Below are 21905 nucleotides of genomic sequence, written 5' to 3'. Positions count from 1 at the left end.
TAACCTAAGTGTTGTAGAGATAGGGGGAAATACCACAACTCAAAAGCAAAGAACCACAGTTCTTATAATTTAAAATAAAGAATAACGTGTTGTTTATATACATCTTCATATTCTATAAAGTAATAATAATGATAGAAAGCTATGTTTTTTGATTTATCACTTTCCTCAATATAAAATTAATATTAATTTCCTATTAAAATAAGTATACGAAAGCAAAATACATCTTGGATATTAACTGATATCATTTGTAAATTAATATGTAACTGATATAGATGTAAATTTAGATAAAAAACTTCTCCATGCATAGCAAATGCACATTTTTCTAAAATCTATGATATTTCTATATAGTTCTATGTCATATAATTTCATTTAAGTAAGAATTTTCTGTCACCTTTACCCATCTTTAACCATTACTTGACATCAATTATTAAATATGATTTAAAGAAGAGGAATAGCCCTGGCCAGAGGCTCAGCTAGTTGGAGCATGGGAGCATGGTTCAGTACACCAAAAGGTTGCAGGTTCGATTTCCAGTCAGGGCACATACCCATGCTGTGGATTCAATTCCCAATCGGGGCATGTAAAGAAAGAAGCAATTAATGTTTCTCTTTCACATCATAGATGTTTCTCTCTCTCTCTCTCTCTCTCTCTCTCTCTCTCTCTCTCTCTCTCTCCCTCCCTTCCTCCCTCCCTCTCCCTCTCCCTCTCCCCTCTCCCTCTCCCTCTCCCTCTCCCTCCCTCCCTCCATCCTTCTCCTTCTCCCTCTCATTCTCCCTCTGCCTCTCCCTCTCCCTCTCTGTTTCCCTCCCTACTCTTCCTCTATCTAAAATCAATTCTAAAAAATTAAAAATTTAAAAAGAACAGGACTAAATAGTAAAACAGGAGGCCAAAATATGTGGTTAATATGTATATAAGATTAAATTTATTTTTATCAATTGACACTTAGTGGACATTTATTTTATTTACAGGTGATATTTATAGGCCTTTATGTAAATACCAGTTAAAGAGATGGTAACTAAAGGAAAAAATATCTAATTCTATATTAAAAACTTAATGCAAGTTACAGATAATCTTCCTATGATACAAAAAAAAAAAAATAAGCATCGGCATTTTTATCAATTGATAAAGTAAATCTCAACAGAGTAAAAGCTTGTCAATACTGAGAGGTGAAAAACTAAAAATTCTATAAAATAAACATAACATCATATTTTTGGAAAGTAATAGAGCACAGAATAATAATAGTTATGTATAAAACTTCACAAAAATGTATATTAGCATATTTATTGTTGCTGTCAAATATGAAGAAAATACTAACTTCTCCTCTAAACCACAAATGATCATTTGAACTTCCTTATGTACACAATCATATTTTAAATTTCTCAAAGGCAGACATTATGTCTTAGTAATATGTCTACCCTCAATGTCATTTACAACAGTCTTGCCCATTACAGACATTTAACCTTTTGCACTCGGATGTCGAGTGTTACTCAACACGGTTAGCATCGGTAGCCCATCCCTTCCCTCCCTCCATCCCTCCTCCTTTATTTGGGCTTTTCTTACATTAAATAAATAAGTTTGTATGAAAAGAAACTCCAGTTTTTTATTCTACTGCCACGCTTTGTAAAATCTGGGGTATTTAAAAAAATAAATCCCGAGTAGAATAAAGGAATCAAGAAAAAAGCAAGCAAGTGCAAAGGGTTAATAGTGGGTTTTGATTTATTGAAAATATAAAACTTTTTTTTAAAATATATTTTATTGATTTTTTACAGAGAGGAAGAGATAGGGATAGAGAGTTAGAAACATCGATGAGAGAGAAACATCGATCAGCTGCCTCTTGCACACCCCCTAGTGGGGATGTGCCCACAATCAAGGTACATGCCCTTGACCAGAATCGAACCTGGGACCCTTGAGTCCGCAGGCCGACGCTCTATCCACTGAGCCAAACTGGTTTCGGCAAAAATATAAAAATTTTTTCAATACGATTGGCAATATGAGTTATCCTATATAATAAAAGGATAATATGCAAATTGACCCAAATGGCGGAACGACCGGGAATGACTGGTTGCTATGACGTGTACTGACCACCAAGAGGCAGACGCTCAATGCAGGAGCTGCCCCCTGGTGGTCAGTGTGCTCCCACAAGGGGAGGTCCGCTCAGCCACAAGACGTGCTGATGGCTGGGAGTGCAGCGGCGGTGACGGGAGCCTCTCCTGCCTCCTCAGCAACACTAAGGATGTCTGACTGTGGCTTAGGCCCGATTCCCAGGGAGCAGGCCTAAGCCGGCAGGTGGACATCCCCCGAGGGGTCCTGGACTGCAGGAGGGCACAGGCCAGGCTGAGGGACCACCCCCACAAGTGCATAAATTTTTGTGCACTGGGCCTCTAGTATGAAATAAAGCTGAATAGAATATCTAAGAAAAAAATCACCTGAAGAGAGAATGTCCCATCATCACAAACATTAGAAGTTAAAGATAAAAACACCAATTAAAATTAAATCAAAGTACTGTAGGGTTTGTTTGTTTTTTTCACAATGAAGGAAATATAAAAGAAAATGTTTTATGGAAGAAAATTTTTGTTTTATATTTGCATGGACAGTCTAGCTCAACAAGTAAGAGAAGGGGAGGAAAGAAGATTGAGATGCACTGTCATTTGCAAGAATTAACATTAAGAAGAAACATACTATTGGGAGACAATTCTACAGGGTCTCTTGTGTTTTTTGCATGTCTCAAAAGTAGAGAGAGTGAGTGCCTTTGACCCCAATTGTGTTTTCAAGGATATCTGAACAGCATGCAGCCTCAGAAGACAGAAATATGATCCTCTTTCTGAACACTGGACTAGTTTACTTACAGTCTTACAAGGTACATATAGTGCCTCCTTCTAGAAAAAATAGCAGGCATGCTTTTCTACACATATGTTCCCTCAATTGAGGGCTTTTCTCCTGTAATGTATATAGGTATCACACCTGTGGAAAATGGGCTTAGGAGAGGGACACAAGAAAATGCTAACACTCTGGTTACTGCTAATGCTATAAATAATAAAGTTCTTTGTCTCCAGCCCAGGAATCTCATGTCTCTCTCTAGTCAACATTCATGAAACGGTGGCCCAGATAATTTGATAATTTGCTACTTCAGAGGCTGGGTAAGATCACAGAACCTTTAGAATTCTTGACACATACCTGTTACTGTTTTTGTTTTTATAGGGCTGCTGGCATACTCAGAGGCCTGATATGACTGCTGCTTTGCCAAGGGCGCACTTCCAACAGATGCCTCATCCTCTTTCCTTCTGCTCATTGGCATAACAAGAGGAACAGCAATCACAGGCTGCTGGAGAGAGTCAAATGAAAAACTGAATTACAATTACGTACTAATTCATAAGCAGTGAAAGTTTAACAAGGCATTACTGAGGAAAGGCCTTTACAACTTGGGCTGAGATTTATACTTTAAGTCAATTAGTCAATCCAACAACCAATTTCTGTCGCTCTCTCTCTGTATGTCTTTCTCTCCTGTCCCCTAACCCACACACACACACACACACACACACACAAACACTCTGAATGATATTGTAAATTACGCCCAGCCCGTGTGACTCAGTGGTTGAGCATCAACCTATGAACGAGGAGGCCACAATTCGATTCTTGATCAGGGCACATGTCTGTGTTGCAGCTCAATCCCCAGTGAGGGGCGTGCAAGAGGCAGCCAATCAGTAATTCTCTCTCATCATTATGTTTCTTTCTCTCTCTCCCTCTCCTTTCCTCTCCGAAATCAATAAAACATATATTTTACAACATTATAAATTACAATCCTGTGTGAAATCTTGAAAATAATTGTAAATTTTAGTAAAAAATATAAATATAACATAGTAAGAGCAATTCAAAACTAAAAGTAGCTTTGAAAATTAATGTTAGGTCACCCCAATAAATTCAGTAATTATAAAAATAAAAGAAAATTAATGGTAGTAGAAAATTAAAGGTTATTCTTAAAAATGATATTTTAGAGACACTTCTATAAACTGACTAGGTAAATTTTAAGATGGACAGTCCAGTATTTTCTGAGAATTGCTAAAAGTCTATTTAGTCTGACAACGTGATATCCACAGCATATTTAGAAAGCATAGAAAAATATCTACGGTTAGAGAAAGCTGGAAAACATTATGATCCTATATTGAATGCATGAGTGCTGAGCTGAACAATAAAGCAGCTGTTTCATCTTTATTCACTGAAATAAAGTCTGATGTTACCATAGATGACGCCCAATACAATCTTGTCAGATTTTTGGCAAAAAAAAAAGCATAGGTATTTTTATGTATGCTACAGGATCAAAGATCGATGTTGAACTGGGTGGAAAACAATAATCAAATGTTGGGTTTTAGCCACAAACTGAGAAGGAAATTGCAGCTTGGGAAACAACAGATGATAATTGTAATACAGCTGCATCAAACGGTGAATCTGGAGGGGGCCAGCCAGGTAGCCGTGGAGTCTAACATTACCCTCAACACCACAACAACCACCCTTCTACAGACCCAACTCATAGGACTTAATATTATCTAGAATATGAATAAACATTTCAATGACAACATAGGTATGTTACAGAGCTATCCTATATAATAAAAGCCTAATATGCTAAGTGTCCAGTCGACCGGTCGGCTATTCAACCAATCAAAGTGTAATATGCTAATGATATGATAAGGCCACTCAACCGCTCACTATGACGTGCATTGACCACCAGGGGAAAGATGCTCCAACCAGTAGCTTAGCTTGCTGTTGGAGTCCGGCCGATAGGGACTGAGCAAGATGGGCTGGACACACCTTGGAGCCCTCTAGTGGTCCCTCCCTGGCTGGCCAACCTCCCCTGTCCCTCTCCTGCCCCGATCATGCACCAGCTGGTGAGAACTATTCCTCTTTTTTTGTGTTCATATAATCCTGTTCATACATATAACACAGCACTTACTGAGAATGGCATTACTATTTTTAATAATATTTTCAGCCATCTTGAAGAACAGGACTGCTTGCGACTAGGACCCTAGCCTCATCACCACCCAATCTGGTCTCAGACGCAAGCCGGAACCCTACAACCACTGGGACAAAGACCAGCAGACCCACGGACACCAAGACTCCAGACATTCCGGCCACAGATTACTGTGAGTCATGGAGCCCATCCCCGGCCCCGCTGGCCCTCTGCTGTGGCATATGACCTGCTAGACCCACTCTGCACAAGCAGGCTTCATGCCAGCACAGGGCAGCTGTGCGACTTAACTTTGACTCTGGGCGCGCACACACGAGAGTCTGTTTCCTGCGGCACAGGAGTGGGCCTCCCGCCGACACAGGGTGGCAGTGCAACCCGGCCCCCCAAGCAGACCGGGGACCCTGATTCTCTGCGCGAGTTATGTAATAACTGAGCACGTGACTTAACTCTGAGCACCAGTGACTTGACTCTCAGCGCCCACACGTGGGGACTCTGTTTCTCAAGTTCTCTAATTCTCAGTGCATGCAACTGAGCGCCTGTGACTCCAATTCTCAGTGCACATGCACACAGGGACCCTGATTCACTGCGCGAGGCCACACCAAGCGACAGAGTCTCCAATGCTCGATTCTCAGCACATGCACACGGGGTCTCTGACTCCTGGCCCGTGCTACAGGACTGATTTTCAGTGTAGGGGACTTGTTTTCAGCGTGGTGCATGTGAGGTCCCTGATTCTAGGTGCGAACATGAGGCCACACTGAGCACTGGTGACTCTGATTCTCAGGGTGCATGGCTCCCACCGACCCACAGCAGCCACATGTCTCAGTGTCGGAGCTCTTCAGTGACACTCAGGTGGCACAACACTCTCACTGCACATGGCTCAGGCCCCCGCAACTTGGCGTTTGGACCTCCTGGTGATAGTTAGAATGAGGAGACAACGAAATAATCCCCAGAGGAAAGAAAAGAGGAATCATCAAGAAAGGAAATAAGTGAAATGGAGGCATGCAATAGGACAGAAAAAGAATTCAGAGTAATGGAATATAAAAAGCATTATAAAATTATAAACAAAAATAGATACAGAGGCAAAGAAGCATAGAACAGACTGTCAAACTATAGCGAAAAGACTGGGGTGTGTGTGTGTGTGTGTGGGGGGAGGGGGGTGGTAAGAGATCAACCGAAGGACTTGTATGCATGCATATAAGCATAACCAATTGATGCAAGACACTGGGGGTGGGGATGGGGGGCTGAGGGCATGTGCCAGAGGGTAGGGGAGGCCGGGGGAAGGTCAATGGGGAAAAAAAAGGAGACATATGTACTACTATTTATAATACTTTAAACAATAAAATAAAATTTAAAAAAATAAAAAAAGAATATTTTCAAATAAACTATAAAAAGCTCTAGAGGGAGGGATATTTTCAACCATGACTTTTATTTCTTAGCCCCAGTATCTAGTATACTGTCTCACAGTCTGGAACTATTTGAAAAAAGAAAGAATGTCATGGGGAGAGAGGCAAAAGTTTCAAATGAAATTAGAACAAAGTGAAGAAAAACATTTAAAAGATGCTCCTTGATACACATAAGTTGTACTTTTTAATTTTTATATTCTAATGTAATTCAAAAAATGTACATTATTCTCCTACAAACTAGGTTTAAGTTACTTCAGAAAAAAGGTACAAAGGTATTCCAAGTAGAATATTACAAAACTATAATTAAGTCAATGAGAAATGCAATTCAATATAGCATAAATTTGGTCTTAAACTCTAAGTTCTGTCATTTACTGGATTTGTGACAATAGGTAAGAAAATCTATAAGCATCAATTTCTTCATCTTTAAAATGGGAATAAAACCCATCTATCAGAATTACACTTAAGTATCATGACATGGAAAATTACATTTAAGTATCCTAGAAACCACAGTTAGCTACTATTTACTTTTTAATTTATACCCTTTTAAACAAACACATATTCCTACTATTTTGCACCAACTATCCTAATCCCAGAGTTAGGTGCCCAATGCATGTGGGTTGAATAAAACTACAGATTAAGAAGAAATGTCAAAATAACAAAAATGAAAACTAACACTTACTAAGAAATGCTTATGTATCTAACACTCTGAGAACAAACATGTAGGCACTATGAGGAAAAACACGACAGTAAAATAGGATGACCTACCTAAACTAGCCTCTGTCATGTATCTGCTTTACAAGCAATTGTACAAGAAAAAACATTTAATTGTCAATGAAACTCTATTTTAAAGAACAGAAATGCTTAAAAGGGGTAGAATGGGAGACAGAAGAAATATGCCATGTTTATAAATTAAATCAATAGAAGAAATATATAACTCTAATAAATGATAGAAAAATATTTATTCATTGAGAAAATTATAAAAATTTCTCACCTGCTGCATATGCCTACTGGTTCGTTTCTGAGGCTGATAAATGAGCCAGGTGTATAAGACTGGATCAATATTAACTGCTAGTCCTTGTACACTACAAAGCAGTACAGCACCTAAAAAGAAAGATGTAAAAATTGTTATAATTCCTCATAAAAAAATAATAAGCTTGACATCACTTCACACCGATTAGGATAAATATGATTAAAAAGACAAACAGCAAGTGGTGACAAACTCTCAGACATTGCTGGAGGGAAAGTAAAAATGGTACAAATACTTTGAAAAAAAAAATAACTGCTTTTCTCCAAAAGCAGTTACCTTATGATGCAACAATTCTATTTCTAGATATATACCAAGAGAACTGAAATCGTATGTCCATGCAAAAATGTGTACATAAATATTCATAGCAGCATTATTCATAATAGTTTAAAAAATGGGAACCACACAAGTGTCCATGAATTGTTGAATGGATAAACAAAATGTGGCATAGACATACAATGGAAAAGTATTTATCTATAAAAATGAATGATGCATGCTAAAACACAGAAAAACTTAAAAACAATGAAAGAAGCCAGTCACAGAAAATCACATACTATATGATCCCAGTTATATGAAATGGCCAGAACTGGCAAATCCTTACAGACAAAAGAGATTAGTGGATGTCAGAACCAAGGGTAAGGAAGAATGAGAAATAACTGCTAATAGATACACGGTTTTTCTAGGAGTAATGAAAATGCTCTGGAATTACTAGTAGCAAATGGTGATTGTTATACAACCTGGCAAAAACAGGGTGGGGCAAAAGTAGAATTACAGTTGTTTGTATGGAAAAATAATACAATAATTAATAAATAATACAAGCATAAACTCTGAGCTTCATGTTACTCACAATTGTAAACCTACTTTTGCCCCACCCTGTATGCTAAGAATCACTACATTATGTGCTTCAAGGAATTTTATGGAATGTGAATCATCTCATTAAAAGTGCATTTGTCTTGGACAGGCGCCCTGGCAGCCTATGAGCAGGTCCAAAAGGGGCCCTAGAAGCTGAGAGGCACAGCAGAGCTTGGCGTGACCAAGAGGAAAAAGAGAAAGGACAAAGACACTGTGAAACGGCTGGTGATCAGGGGAACGAGCAAAAGGAACAGATGGAGAAGTGGCATGGCCTGGACAAGTGGACCCTGGCCCAGGCAGCCTTTGAAAAGACGCAGAGGAGGCAGCAAATGGAAATGACTCTGAAGAAAGCCTCCAAAAGCCACAAGGAAATAGGGGAGGAATTCACCAGACACCTGGAGGCACTCAGGGAGCACTGTGACATCCCCCAAGTCAGCAGGACGAAGCCCGCCTCTTCCTTCCCCCCCCCCCCCCCGGCTGGGGTATGGAGTACACCCCGGGAAACGAAAGGCCATGTTTGGGTTTTGTTTGGTGCTTTTGGTATTTTCTAGAAACACTGTTTTACACCCCCTTGTGCCTTCTGTGGAGGCAGTGCTTTTTAAAGGAGTGTGCCCTCATTCTGGAACTTGGTTAGAGTAAGACCATCCTTTTATTCTAGTTTCTCAGTAGCACTGAAGATGAACCTTCTCAGTTTGGACTGGAAATTATTGAGAGCTCACCCAAAGGTTAAGGTTATTTCTGTGTAAGTGCCATGTGAGTGTTTTTACACTCCAGGCGCATCTAACTCATGTTGACAGCTGCCAGCTCTCTCTGCCTGGAGGAAACTGCTCTGAGGGGAGGAGAAGTTGCAAGTGCAGCCACGTGACCAGAGAGAAAAACCACCAGGGCAAGGATGGAATGAACGCCTCGCCCCTTTCTGAGCTGAGCTGGTGGCTGGCAAGCAGCCGGTTCCCCCAATATCCCATTCCAGACAAGTCAAGTGGGTATTGCCATGGAAGACATCGCCAGTCAAGCACTGTGCTCTCTGTAATGGAACCCAGACACTGCCTGCCTCAATAGCGTCACCCCTGGGCTCCAGGCAGCCCCCTATGTGTATTCAGAGTTGGCACAGACATTCCTGGCCTAAGGACACCTCAGGGTGATGGGACCAGGGCAGAACCCCTTAGACGTGGGTGCAGTCTAAGGGGAGGCCCAGGTTCCAGTGCTAGAGAGCCAGGGTCTTTGAGGCCCTGCGTGCCCCCACCCATGAGACTTCTATGCTCTTCTGACATAAATCTGGGGGGGGGCGGGATTCAGAAGAGAAAAATCTAAGTGTTGGGTTTCCAGCTGTCAAAGTGAACTGCAGAAAAAAACAAAACCAGTTACTAAATTTTAAAAAGTGCATTTGTCTTTAAAAAATAATAAGCTTAATATTTTTAAGCAAACACCAATTTCTATATTGGCCATGAAAATGGAATATTATCTCCTTTTTTGTTTATCTTACAAAATTAATTCAGGATGTGAAAGGAAGCATAATTATAATCACTCAATAAATCACTGTAAATTACAGCTTTAACTCTTCAGAAGCAGAGAAAGGGAGCTGCCTGGATGAAATGCAGGCTAACATTCTGACGTAATACACAAGGCTGAGGTGCAACAAGTTGTAATTCAATCCTACCAACTAAATATTTTTATCCCTCTCTGATAAAAATTAGCTCAGACAGAACTTAACTAAAGCAGAATATCCCATTTTTAATTTATGTACTAGCTATATATGTTCATAAATAAGGCTTTGCATTTCTACATGTTTTTTGCTAAAAATATTAGCTCCACAAGGATGTATAAAATATGAAAGAAGCCGTATTTGTCAGTTTTGCCCTGAACTTGATCTATCTCCAGCATGTAGAAAAGTACCTGCCACGAGGTAGGGGCTGAAAAAAAAAAAAGTCAGGATAAATAGTAGATAGGTTCTCAGGTTAGCTGGGAAAAGCTCATCTGTTCTAAAATATTGCAGATTATTTAAACAATCAGTGTTAGTAAAGTTAGTATCAATACCGAGTCCTATGAGAAATGAAGCACACAGAGCTGGAAATAGAATGGAGCACAGGGAGCAAAAGAGAAATTACCCCCTTTTCAAAGATTTGCACAGAATTTTCCAACAGGCAAAATTTGCCATGTATACCCCTGTTCCACTTCATAGTGCTACTTCTCCCAAGGACCCAGAATCAGTACAAGCAAGTCCGCCATCCATGTACCAATGCATGTGCTGATGAGTAACGGTTCACTCAAATACACGTCAGGGAAAAATGACGGGAGAAGCAACATACAAGATGATTGCAAAAGGGGACCCATAGATGAAGTCAACTGGAAAATACAATTTAATATACTTTTTTCTGTAATAGAATGCAAATTCTTCATGAGGACCTAAATTCTTCTATTTCTCAAATATCAGTACTATACATAACAAGGTTTTAAAATGCTATGTTATATCAAGGGGAAATGAAACAGGACTTTCCCAAAGTGATATCCAATGTTCAAACAATTCTAGCAACTTAACTACACCTGAGATTGTAATCCCTATGTAGTAAGAAAAGCACAGAATTATGGTATGCAGTGAGAGTTCTTTTGAATACTGTCTTTGTTTTACAATAACTCATTTTCTCAAAAAATATTAGGTGAGAAATAGAATTCACCTCCAAATCTGAAAACTAAAAAAATGGAGGAGAGTGGAGAGAAAATCATAAGAGAAAAAAAAAAATTTTAAGCTTTTAATTAAAAAAATTAGTTGAACACATTTGAATGAACAACCCACCTTCTGCTCCCCACACCTTCTGCCCGTGACCTCACACAGGCCCTGTTTTTACACTAATCACCCAAACTTGTATCTTATTTCTTTGGATTGTTTGATACTGTTCTCCCAGCGCATCACCGCTTTGCCCCCTCAGACTGCTGTGTTACACAGACTGAGGGAGGTGCTAGCATACCGCCAGCGGCCTTACAGACAAAGCCATCAGACCCACCAGGTCCCTCGCCTCCTGTTTCTGTGAGTACTGGTCCTCTCCTTCTTCACATGACGTGCCACTATATTTTGCATTTATACTTTGGTATTACACTCGTGTAGACTTGCTCTTTTAGAAATGACATGTAATAGTTTTCCACTCCTGTCCCTTTTCCAATGCCTATGGTGTCTCTCTTTCTCTTTCTTGTTTTTGGTCCAGTACCTTTTGTTTCTGTATATGACTCTGTTTTTTGAATCCACATCTCTCCTCTGTAGTATTTTTTAAATAAATGTTTACATTAGAAAAAATTAAGAAATAAATGAACAATTTAAGAAATTTAAATTCAAGAATATATAATTCAATCTTTAAAGATTAAAACACTTTTCTAAAATCCAAATAGAGAAATGAAATTATAATTAGATTTAAATTATTATGAACTGCTTCCTATCACACAAGCCCACTGTAATATAACCTTATAATTAATATTGCATAAATATAAAAGACAACACAAATAACATATAATTAACAATAAAGAATGTGGTCCACCAAAAGAAAGAATAACAACAAGGAAGAAAACAATGGGATCCAGAAGACAAGGGATCCAACACAGGAGGAAAACGATGGGAATCCCCAGGATGGCAACAGTGAATCAGTGACAGGTACACGGAAAACTCAACAAACACAATTATTAAATACAGGAAAAACAAATGTTAAAAAGGCAAGGATAACCATTTATAGGATACAACATTACTGTGACATAAGTAATATTTGTAGACAGAACTATGTAAATTCTAAAAAAATATATAAATTACTTAATTAATCAAACCTATGATATACTAGTGGAACCATAGGTGTATAAGAGGGATGTATGATGGATGCTAAATAGGATTAAAGTTGGCCATTTATTATTTCCCACAGTAAGACTTCAAATAAATGGTGCTCTAAAATGAACAATTAAGAAAGAGCAACAAAAGCCATGTTATTTACAAAACACATAAATAAACACAAAAATGATTACTGGAAAGAGTTGAAACTGGTTACCTTTTGAAAAGGGAACATTATAAAATAGGTACACTTGCCGTGAGAAAGAACTGGGAAGAAGAGAAATAGAAGTAGAGGAGCCTTAGAATGTCTTGCTGAGAAATATCCTGCTAACCACCAGCAAAAAAATAAAATAAAATAAAATTTTCTTTGAAAAAAAGTCTCCCATGCATTGTCATGTAACAGCACAAATTAATATCTGTGAATAGTACTCATAACAAAAAATCAGCATGAGAAAGAGCAAAACAATATCAACAAACAACACATTTAGACCTTCAAGTACTGGAGATATCTGGATACAGAACATAAAACAGCTGTTTAAAATACAGAAGTATGGATTCATAAGGAGGAGCAGACAATGATAAAGTAGCAAACAACATATTTTAAAGAAAAATGGAAATTACAAAAAGACTGATATAATTGAAGTAAAAACCTCACTAGATGAGTTAAACAGCAGATTAAATATAGTTGAAGAAAAAATAGTGAAATGCAAGAAACAAGATAATTTAAAATGCATCTGAGATAGAAAAAAAATGAAAGAAAACTAGTAAAATGATGCTAAGAGACATGAGGACTCAGTAAGAAGATCAAACATATGTCTAATTAGATTTCAGAGGGAGCTACTAAAGAATGGGTAAAAGGCAATATTGTTAAAAAGATAACAGCTGAGAATTTTACAAAACTGTTGAAAGGTAGTAACCCTCAAACCCAAGAAGCCCAATGAATTCAAACAGGATGATTAAAAGTAGACCTATATTAGACAAACAGAAAAGAAGCTATAAAACACCAAAGAGAAAAAGATCAGAAAAGCATCCCAAATGGATGGAAAAAAGATTATATGGGGAATAAAAAAAGCAAATAATCACCCTGACTGGTTTGACTCAGTGGACAGAGCATCAGCCTACGGACTGAAGGGTCCCAGGTTCCATTCCATACAAGGGCACATGCCTGGGTTGCAGGCTCGGTCCCCAATAGGGGGTGTGCAAGAGACAGCCTATCAATGAGTCTCTCTCATCATTGATGTTTCTCTCTCTCTCTCCCTCTCTGAAATCAATAAAAATATTTTTTTAAAAAAAAGCAAATAATCAACTTCTTAGCAAACAGTCAATGATATTCATTACATGATTTTACCTCAAAACTTACGTTATATATGTTCTTTTAAATGTATCAAATGTTATATTTAAAAGATGATCATGGGAAAATTTTTAATTGTTTTTTTAAAATAAATATATCAAGATAAGTTTTATTCTCTCTACTATTATCCATCTCAATTATTAAGCCACATATAAACTTTTTTATTTATGATGAAAAATACATAAAAATTCTATACAAACAAATCAGTATATATACAGACAGTCCTTGGGTTACGTCAGACTCAACGTACGTAGTTTCATGGTTATGTTGCCATCTCCCATTTATTTATTAAAAAAAAAAAAAAGTCTGTCGTTTCGACGTATGTACATATGTGCTTAACCCTTTGCACTCACTTGCTTTTTTCTCGATTCCTTTATTCTACTCGGGATTTAATTTTTTAAATACCCCAGATTTTACAAAGCGTGGCAGTAGAATAAAAAACTAGAGTTTCTTTTCATACAAACTTATTTATTTGGATTTTCTTTATATTTCAAATTATTGATACATTCAAAGAGTATAAAAAGAGCTGCTACCGATGCTAACCGTGTCGAGTCACACTCAACATCCGAGTGCAAAAGGTTAATGTTTTTTATTATTTATTTACCACAAGAAAAGGTCAGGAATTGTTATCTTTTTTTTTAACTTTTTTTACTGTGTCACTTCATTACTGCTATGTATGTGCACCATGTGAGTGACGTAGGTGCTTATGTAGGTGGGTTCCGACTTTCGGTGAAAATCGCGTTAAGTTGCGCCGTAGGAATGGATCTCCAAAGTAACCCAAGGACCTAGGGTATTTAAAAGTATTCAAGCTGCTAAAGACAAAAGTAAATTAAGAAATTACAGACATTCTCCATATTAGGCAAGTTATTTTAAAAGTCTTTTCAGATATGCCAGAAACTAAATGTGCTAAGTAAATTTTTAAAAACGTTCTCAATAAATTATTTGCACACCTTTTCAATTAAAATTTTAGAGAAAGGAAAAGAAAAACAAATGTGAAAATATTTTAAGAAAAATTAATCTTGAAAGTTTCATTTACTTTATTATAATGGACACTTAAAAAAGTACTTCACCAGTAAATGTTCATATAAGTTATATAATTATATTATACCAAAAAATGCCCAAATGACTCAGTCAAGCTTGACCTTCATGAATGTTAAATAGGTGATAAAACAGAATCATCTATTAATTTAACATCAGCTTAGTTGAAATTATATTTAGAGGTAATGTTCTGTTAAATCTAAAGAGATATTTTCATATTATACTCAAATTATAAGACACAGCCATTAAAAATAACACAAAAGCTCTAATATATAAGTGTGCAGACAATTAGTCTGATACTGAGTTGACTCAGAACAGATCCCCCATAAATCACTGAAATTTGGCAATATATTTCTCTGTTTAATTTTAGCCTGGGAGACAACTAATGAGAAAAGTGTGCTTTACTTCTCTGCTCAATGCCAAAATGGTTCACTTATCCACATTCCACTCAGGCCTCACCAATTAGTTAAACCAAGGCACCACAGCCATTTTTAGTTACATCCTAATAGTTAAAAAATGAGAACTAAAATAAGGCACAGAGACCAAAGTTACAGAGCATTAAAATTACACATACATTCTTCCTGTCAGCTAAAGAAACCTTGTCAACCAATGATACTGTCTTGTAAAATACCAACTAATAAATGGTAAAATGTACCTAGCATTTATCTTGAACAAATGAACAAGACAAAAAAAAGACAATAATTTACATCTAAGTTTAAAACTTACTATTTTTCTATTATGCTGCTATAGCAAAGTAAGAACATTTTTAGATTTGTATAGCTCTTAAGAAAGTACTTGCTAATCTTACTTCTAAGAATAATTTCAAGAATTCTGGCTAAACAGTTCAGTAAACAAAAAAGGAAGGATCAATACTTCAAAAACAAGGGTGGGTAATAAAGTCAAGATGAGTAATCACAGTCTAAGAAGTGACAGAGCAGGTATGAGCTACTGACTACTAGCAACTTTATCCAAGGTAATTGTCAAATTTAATGTAAATGAAACAAGAATTTTAGGTATGTGTGTATGGTAGCTCATGTTGCTTACTAACAATTAATTTCCCTTCCCTTAGGCCACAGAGAATCATAAGAGAACTCTATTCTATCATAACAATAAGAATCACCCATACAACCTACCATAGCTTTTCAACATTCATCAGACAGCAGTTCCAAAGAAACCTAATGAACAAAAACTGTAAAAGTAAAAGGCCCTGTATAAGAGAAAAGGAATAAATAGCAGCTTTCATTCTTGGCACAGCAAAAGGAGAAGAAAGCTGACAAGAAGAAAACAACTGAACTTTTAACAAATATTTAAATGTTGGGGGCTGGCATGACAGTTTCGGATCTCTGAGAATCCTAGACAGAGGGGAATCCACCCACCTGCCATCACTTTTCAACAAGCCTCCAGCAAACACTCTTAAGACTGATGGGTGTGACAGGACTGAAGATGAGAAAGGTCCCACCGAGATGCAGGTCTGTGGAGCTTAATAAAGTCTGAGGGCAAAGAACTAAAAGAAATCCCGCAGGCACTCTGAAATTTTCGGTGGGCATCAAGCAGGGCAATCTATGAAAGAAGAGGCACTAAAAGAGATCACATGTAAGAACAGGTGAACAAGGCTTGCTGAAGTCTGAGGGGTAGGTCAGGAGAACTGAGAGAAAATCACAAACCATACCAAATGCTCTCAAACAAAACAAAGTCTGCAGTAAACATAAGTAAAGCAAGAAGTGAACACAGCTCAACTACAGGATAGAAAGCAAAGCCTAGAACCAATGCAACCACACCATTAACATGACAGAAAGAGGCTTGTCGTTTTGGAGGGCATAAACCTTAGGTTCTATTATTTCTTTTACACATAATGTTTGCCATTCAATTTTCAAAAATTATGAAACACACAGTACAACAAGAAGAAATGACTCATTACCAAAAGCAAGAACAGTCACTAGCACTAGTCCCAAAGGTAGGGGGTGTGCAGATACCAGAATTACCAAACAGGGACCTTAAAACAACTATGGTCCTTTAAGAACACAGTGAAAACATGCACGAGCTGAAGGGTAATTGCAGCAGACTAAAAAATAGTAAAAAGAGCCAAATGGAAATATTAGAATTTTAAAAATATAGTATCAGAGGTGAAGAATTATTTCAAAAATTCTTTCCAAAACTGAAGAATGGTATCAACTGACAGATAAACAAAAAGCTTAGCAAACCCCAAAAATAAAAGAAAAACCAGATCTACACACATAATAATCAAACTGCAAAAAATCAAAAGGAAAATATTTGAAATCACTCCAAGAAAAAAAGACAATACAATATAAGGTTACCATGGGAAGGATAACGTGTCATGAGACACAATGGTGGATAGAAGGTAATGGAATGATATTTTTAAAGTGCTGAAAGAAGAAAAGACAACCTAGATTTCTATATCCATTGAAAGTATTCTTTAAAATTAAGACAAAAAAGGGCTTCTGTCGTGAGTGGCACAAGTAGAGCAGCTTGACTGCTCTACATGCAGAATCGACATCAAGAGATTTAGGAAGCATAGTTCTTGGTACTTGGGCAGCTGGTGATCTGGTGCCCGAAAAGAAAAAATTAAGACAAAATAAGAACAAAACAATAAAAGCATAGTTCTTGGTACTTGGGCAGCTGGTGATCTGGTGCCCGAAAAGAAAAAATTAAGACAAAATAAGAACAAAACAATAAAAACAATCTGTCTCCAAAGACTTGCTCTACTAGAAATGATTAGTAAAGTGCTAGGCTGAAAGAAAATTATACCAGATAGAAGCTCAATTCTAGAAAAGGAATGAAGGATACCAGAAAGAGTAAATACGTTGGTATATAAAGAGAACCTCTTAAAAATATTACCCAGTTGCAATTATATACACATAGAAGACCTCTTTAAGTCTCTTTAAAAACACTCTTGACTTTTTAAGGTAGAAATAATAACAATGCAATGTGGAGTTCATACAGTACACAGAAGTAAAATATATATCCATTGAGCACAAAGAACAGGATGGTGGTAACTGGAAGTAAAATTATATAACAGGGCATTTATTTTATTTTTCAGCTTATCGTAGATTCCCTCGCTGTCCTCTGATTTGCCAATGATCCTTTCAAGCCCAATTCAAACCATATTAAAATATTTAATAAATACCTATTTATGTACATGTGTACTTCATTCTTTCCATCTATCTAACTTCTCTGCACACCCTTGATTCAAATTAGCCATTAAGACTTCCTACACAGACCTTCTCATTCTCTGGCCCACTGCAATACTAAGTACTTATTATAAGAGCTCATTAGAGTTCATTTTAGCCACTGACAATTCAAATTTCTCAGTTGAGAATAGGATGGCAGAGGAGGTTATGAGTGCCTTAGGAAACTACCAAATGTGTGAAATAGTAACACATCCTTACTGCTTTACAACATTGAGCACCCATCTGTGCTCCTGGCCATGAATTCAAAAGGAATCAACTCATCCGGGTTGCATGTTTTTCTCCAGTCCAGTTCAGGAACAGAGAAAGCAGAAGAATTTGATTTTTATCAAGATTGTGTTTGTTTCTTTTATTTTTCCAGCTGTTGTTTTCCATTTTTCTCCCCAGTACAAATTCAAGTTAATAATTGGTCTCCTATCTGATGACCCGTGTGTCTTATTCTCAATTGGCACAGATACACAAATGAGATTTAATGGTAACCTCAGTCCAAAAGAGTCAGTAATTAATACTTTGTAGTGTTTCTAAGTTTTGTTCTCCAACTTTATGTTCTTAATGACATAAAATACTGAAACCATAAAGGTAATTATGGACAGCTTTGACAATAAAAAGCTTAGAACTTCTAGGTGATAAAAGATAGCATAAACAAAATTAAAGGCAAAAGGCAAAGTAGGAGAAAATATTAGAAAATACATAACAAAGATAATATTCACAACAAAGAAAGACCTCCTAAAAATTACTAAGAAAAAACATATACAACCAAACAGAAAAATGGGCAAAGAATATAAATTAACAAATCACAAAATAAACAGAACTGGCCTTCACTAGCAGTCAAAAAAAATTCAAGGTTAAACAATAATTTTTCAGTGACAGATTAGCAAGCATTTAAATGAATGAAATTCTATTACTGATAAAGTTCTGAAGGATGAAGCACACTCATGTTCCGCTAAGAGAAATGGGAACTGGTAAAGGCCATTTGGGAATTAACTATTAAAATTTTAAATGTACATACTCACTGATCCAGCTATTTTAGTTCTTGGAATCCTATAATAATACCTTAGATGCTATCTTAATTATATAAGCACAAAGATGCTCACCTGTAGCTTTACAGTAACAAAAATGTGAGTAACATCAATATCCACAGTCAAATTATGATAATTTATTTAAGGGAACACCATTCAGACAGCTATTAAATGATGAAGCATTGATGTATGTAATGACACAGAAATAAGTGCAGAATAGTACATTTAAAGTGAAAAAAGGGTGCAAACACAAGAGTATTTCACAGAAACTTCAGGTATTACATATATATGTGGGTGTATTTAAAAAAAAGATATGCTTATATATAATATATATACATATTTAAAGATAAAATAGCGATATGTCTGATGTATGTGGATGAATACACATAGGATATACTATAGAAAAAGATGAACTACAAGTGTACAAACCATGCAGTATACAAACCAAGGTAGAACAAACATACCACTTCATAATTTAAATGTATTATTATATTACTTACACTCTAAAACCCAGAAACTAAATCACCATTTTTATGATCAATTTTGAATTTCAATGAAACCTTTGGTTCATGGAAGAAACAAATGCAAAACTTTGATTCACTACAAGTAAAACAATTCAGAAAATTACCAGATCTCATAAAAGTCTCTCTTTGATTTATCTTCAACTTGTCACCTTTGTTTATTCAGGATTTTCAAAATTCAGAATCCCCATCCCACACTGCACCAAATTAGTATGAGTAAAACTAGGATCCTATAGCTAAAAATTAAGTTTCAAAACCAATTCTTCAATTTAAACTAAATTTAGTTATGTATGGCTGAATAACATCAAAACATAGATTATAAATCAATCATTATAAAATTTATTCCCAATTGATTCATTCACCTCAGTAAAATCTTTCCTATTGCCCAATATTATAGTTTTAATCTCAATTACTTCTTCATCTCTTTCATAAATAAGCCCAAAACTCCAACATATACCTTAATTGCATTAGCATATACTAAATAACTTGAGGCTATAAACACTGTCCATGACACTATAAACAATATGATAGAATTCACTTTTGAATTAATTATGCATAAAATATAAATTTATGTACAATAACTTGGAATAATACAGTATTCAGTTGGGTTTAAGTAATTTAAAGCCAATATTGATAATATCTGTTTTGAAATTAAAATAATTTTAATATTAAATGTATTTTATTACATTCAGTTATTAAGTATATAAGTATATATTCAGTTATTAAGTATATGTTTTATTTTTTTTTTATTTTTTAAATATTTATTGTTGAAAGTATTGCATATGTCCTCTTCTTTCCCCCATTGACCCCTTCCAGCCCATTCCCACCCCCTGCCCCAGGTTTTCACCACCCTATTGTCTGTGTCCAAGGCCCTTTGAGACAGCATGGAGGCACCTGGAGAGCATTATGCTAATCAAAATAATCCAGTCAGAGAACGACAAGTATCACACGATCTCACTCATATGTGGAATCTAATGAGCAAAATAAAATGATGAACAAAACAGATCCAGAGACATAAAAGCATGGAAAAGACTGTGGAATCTCAAAGGGAAGGCAAGAGTGGGTGGATGGGTGGGAAGGGATTAACCAAAGAACTTATATGCATACTAGAGGCTGGATGCATGAAATTCATGCAAGGGGCTCGGCCCTCACAGCCCCGGCTTCATCCAGAAGGTCGTCCAGAAGGACATCCAGAAGGACGTCCAGAAGGTGGTTCAGCTGTCTGGTCTAATTAGCATATTCTGCTTTTATTATTATAGATATGCATAACCTGATTTAGCCTTTTAATTTTAACTATATGAAGTTATTTACATCTGGCTTAAATTTTAAGTACAGAGTGAAGGATCATATGCATGTATTTTCTTTTATAGACTGTAATAAGCTTAATAAATGATTTTAATGTAATGATTCTTTTGCTGTTGTTAATCCTCACTTGAGGATATTTTTCCATTAGTTTTTAGAGAGAGGGGAAAGGAGGGAGGTGGGGAGAGAGAGAAGGAGCGAATCATCCCTATGAGAGACACATCAATTGGTTGCCTCCTTCACGCACCCAGACAAGGGCCAGGGATTGAACCTGCAACCCAAGTATGTGCCCTTGCCCTGGAATAAAATCCGAGACTCTTTTTTTTTTTTATCGTTTAAAGTTTTACATATGTCTCCTTTTTCCCCAATTGACCCCCACCCCCCTCCCTCTAGCCATTCCTACCCCGGGCAAGCCCCCACCGCCCCAGCCAAGACTCTTTAACCGCTGAGTCAAACCAGTCAGGGCACTATAATGATTCTTAAAATTAACTAGATTAAGAATCTTCAGTCACCCACAGTAAATATTACCTAGTTTTTAAATTCTATGGACCAGTAAAGGTTGGAAAAGATCCTTTCAGAATCATGGTAATATTCAACAGACTAACTGGGAGGCAGAGTACACATTTTGATTTAAAAGTCCTAGGATACTAAAATTTTTATTAATAATAATAAATCTTAACTTGGAAATTAAAAGCAAAGCTTTTTTGATCAAGACCAGACAAGCATGTATTTTTTGATAGTTAACATCATTAGTTCTCATTTCATCTAGGATCTCCTGCAATAAATCAGAGGATAGAATTCTAGCATTCCTAAGTAAGGATACTGCCATCCATCAGTCATCCTCTACAGCCAAGTAATCTCTTTCAATTTTTCTGAAATTAAGGCAGCTGTTTTTATACAAGAACCCTTGGGTCGCCATTTCCAGACATAAACAAAAATGCTTAGAACATTGCTCTCCTGCAAGTATCAAACCAACAAAACAAAAAATCCCCAATATATATGTTTTTCACTAAGTAACCTGAAACTAAAATGATTTCTTCTCCTAATTTGGATTGCCTTTTGGAGAAAAAAGCTCAAGGCTGAGACAAAAAACAAATCTGCATATTTACTTTGCCAACCTATCGTTTTCCAAAAATACTTACTAGAGCACTTTAATGATTACCTAGATTCTTATTCTATTTACACCATATAGAACACCGTAAAGAATAGCAGGTCTCGGAAACATGCAAAAGCTTTATTCTACCTGACCCAGTTTTCACATCTTTCCTCTGTAACACAGGCATAAAACACTAAAAGATACATGTAAAACTGAAGAGCAGGCAACAGTAAACCTTACACAGAGCTCCCAAGGTTACAAAGCTTATATGTATGTTAGGATGAGTTGATAAAGTAGAGGCTTTAAAATTCAAAGAGTTCCAATTTCTGAACA

General features: G+C 36.5%; 1 protein-coding gene and 2 pseudogenes across 1 annotated transcript in view; 2 read left to right on the top strand and 1 right to left on the bottom strand.

Annotated features, from left to right (window-relative positions):
- VPS13B (vacuolar protein sorting 13 homolog B) overlaps nt 1-21905 on the bottom strand; it is a 593664-nt gene that overhangs the window by 365463 nt on the left and 206296 nt on the right. Inside the window, exons 20-21 of the mRNA XM_008148507.3 lie at nt 7353-7462; nt 3173-3320 (exon numbers count right to left, since the gene is read on the bottom strand). Of these exons, the coding sequence (XP_008146729.2) occupies nt 3173-3320; nt 7353-7462 (258 nt within the window). The remainder of the gene's footprint in view (nt 1-3172; nt 3321-7352; nt 7463-21905) is intronic.
- Nucleotides 7957-8788, top strand: LOC114234107 (protein FAM32A-like; annotated as a pseudogene).
- Nucleotides 16877-17001, top strand: LOC114234132 (U11 spliceosomal RNA; annotated as a pseudogene).

Source organism: Eptesicus fuscus, chromosome 19 (genome assembly GCF_027574615.1).
Source record: "Eptesicus fuscus isolate TK198812 chromosome 19, DD_ASM_mEF_20220401, whole genome shotgun sequence".
NCBI classification, from domain to species: Eukaryota; Metazoa; Chordata; class Mammalia; order Chiroptera; family Vespertilionidae; genus Eptesicus; species Eptesicus fuscus.
This window is presented reverse-complemented; position numbering and strand designations above follow the sequence as displayed.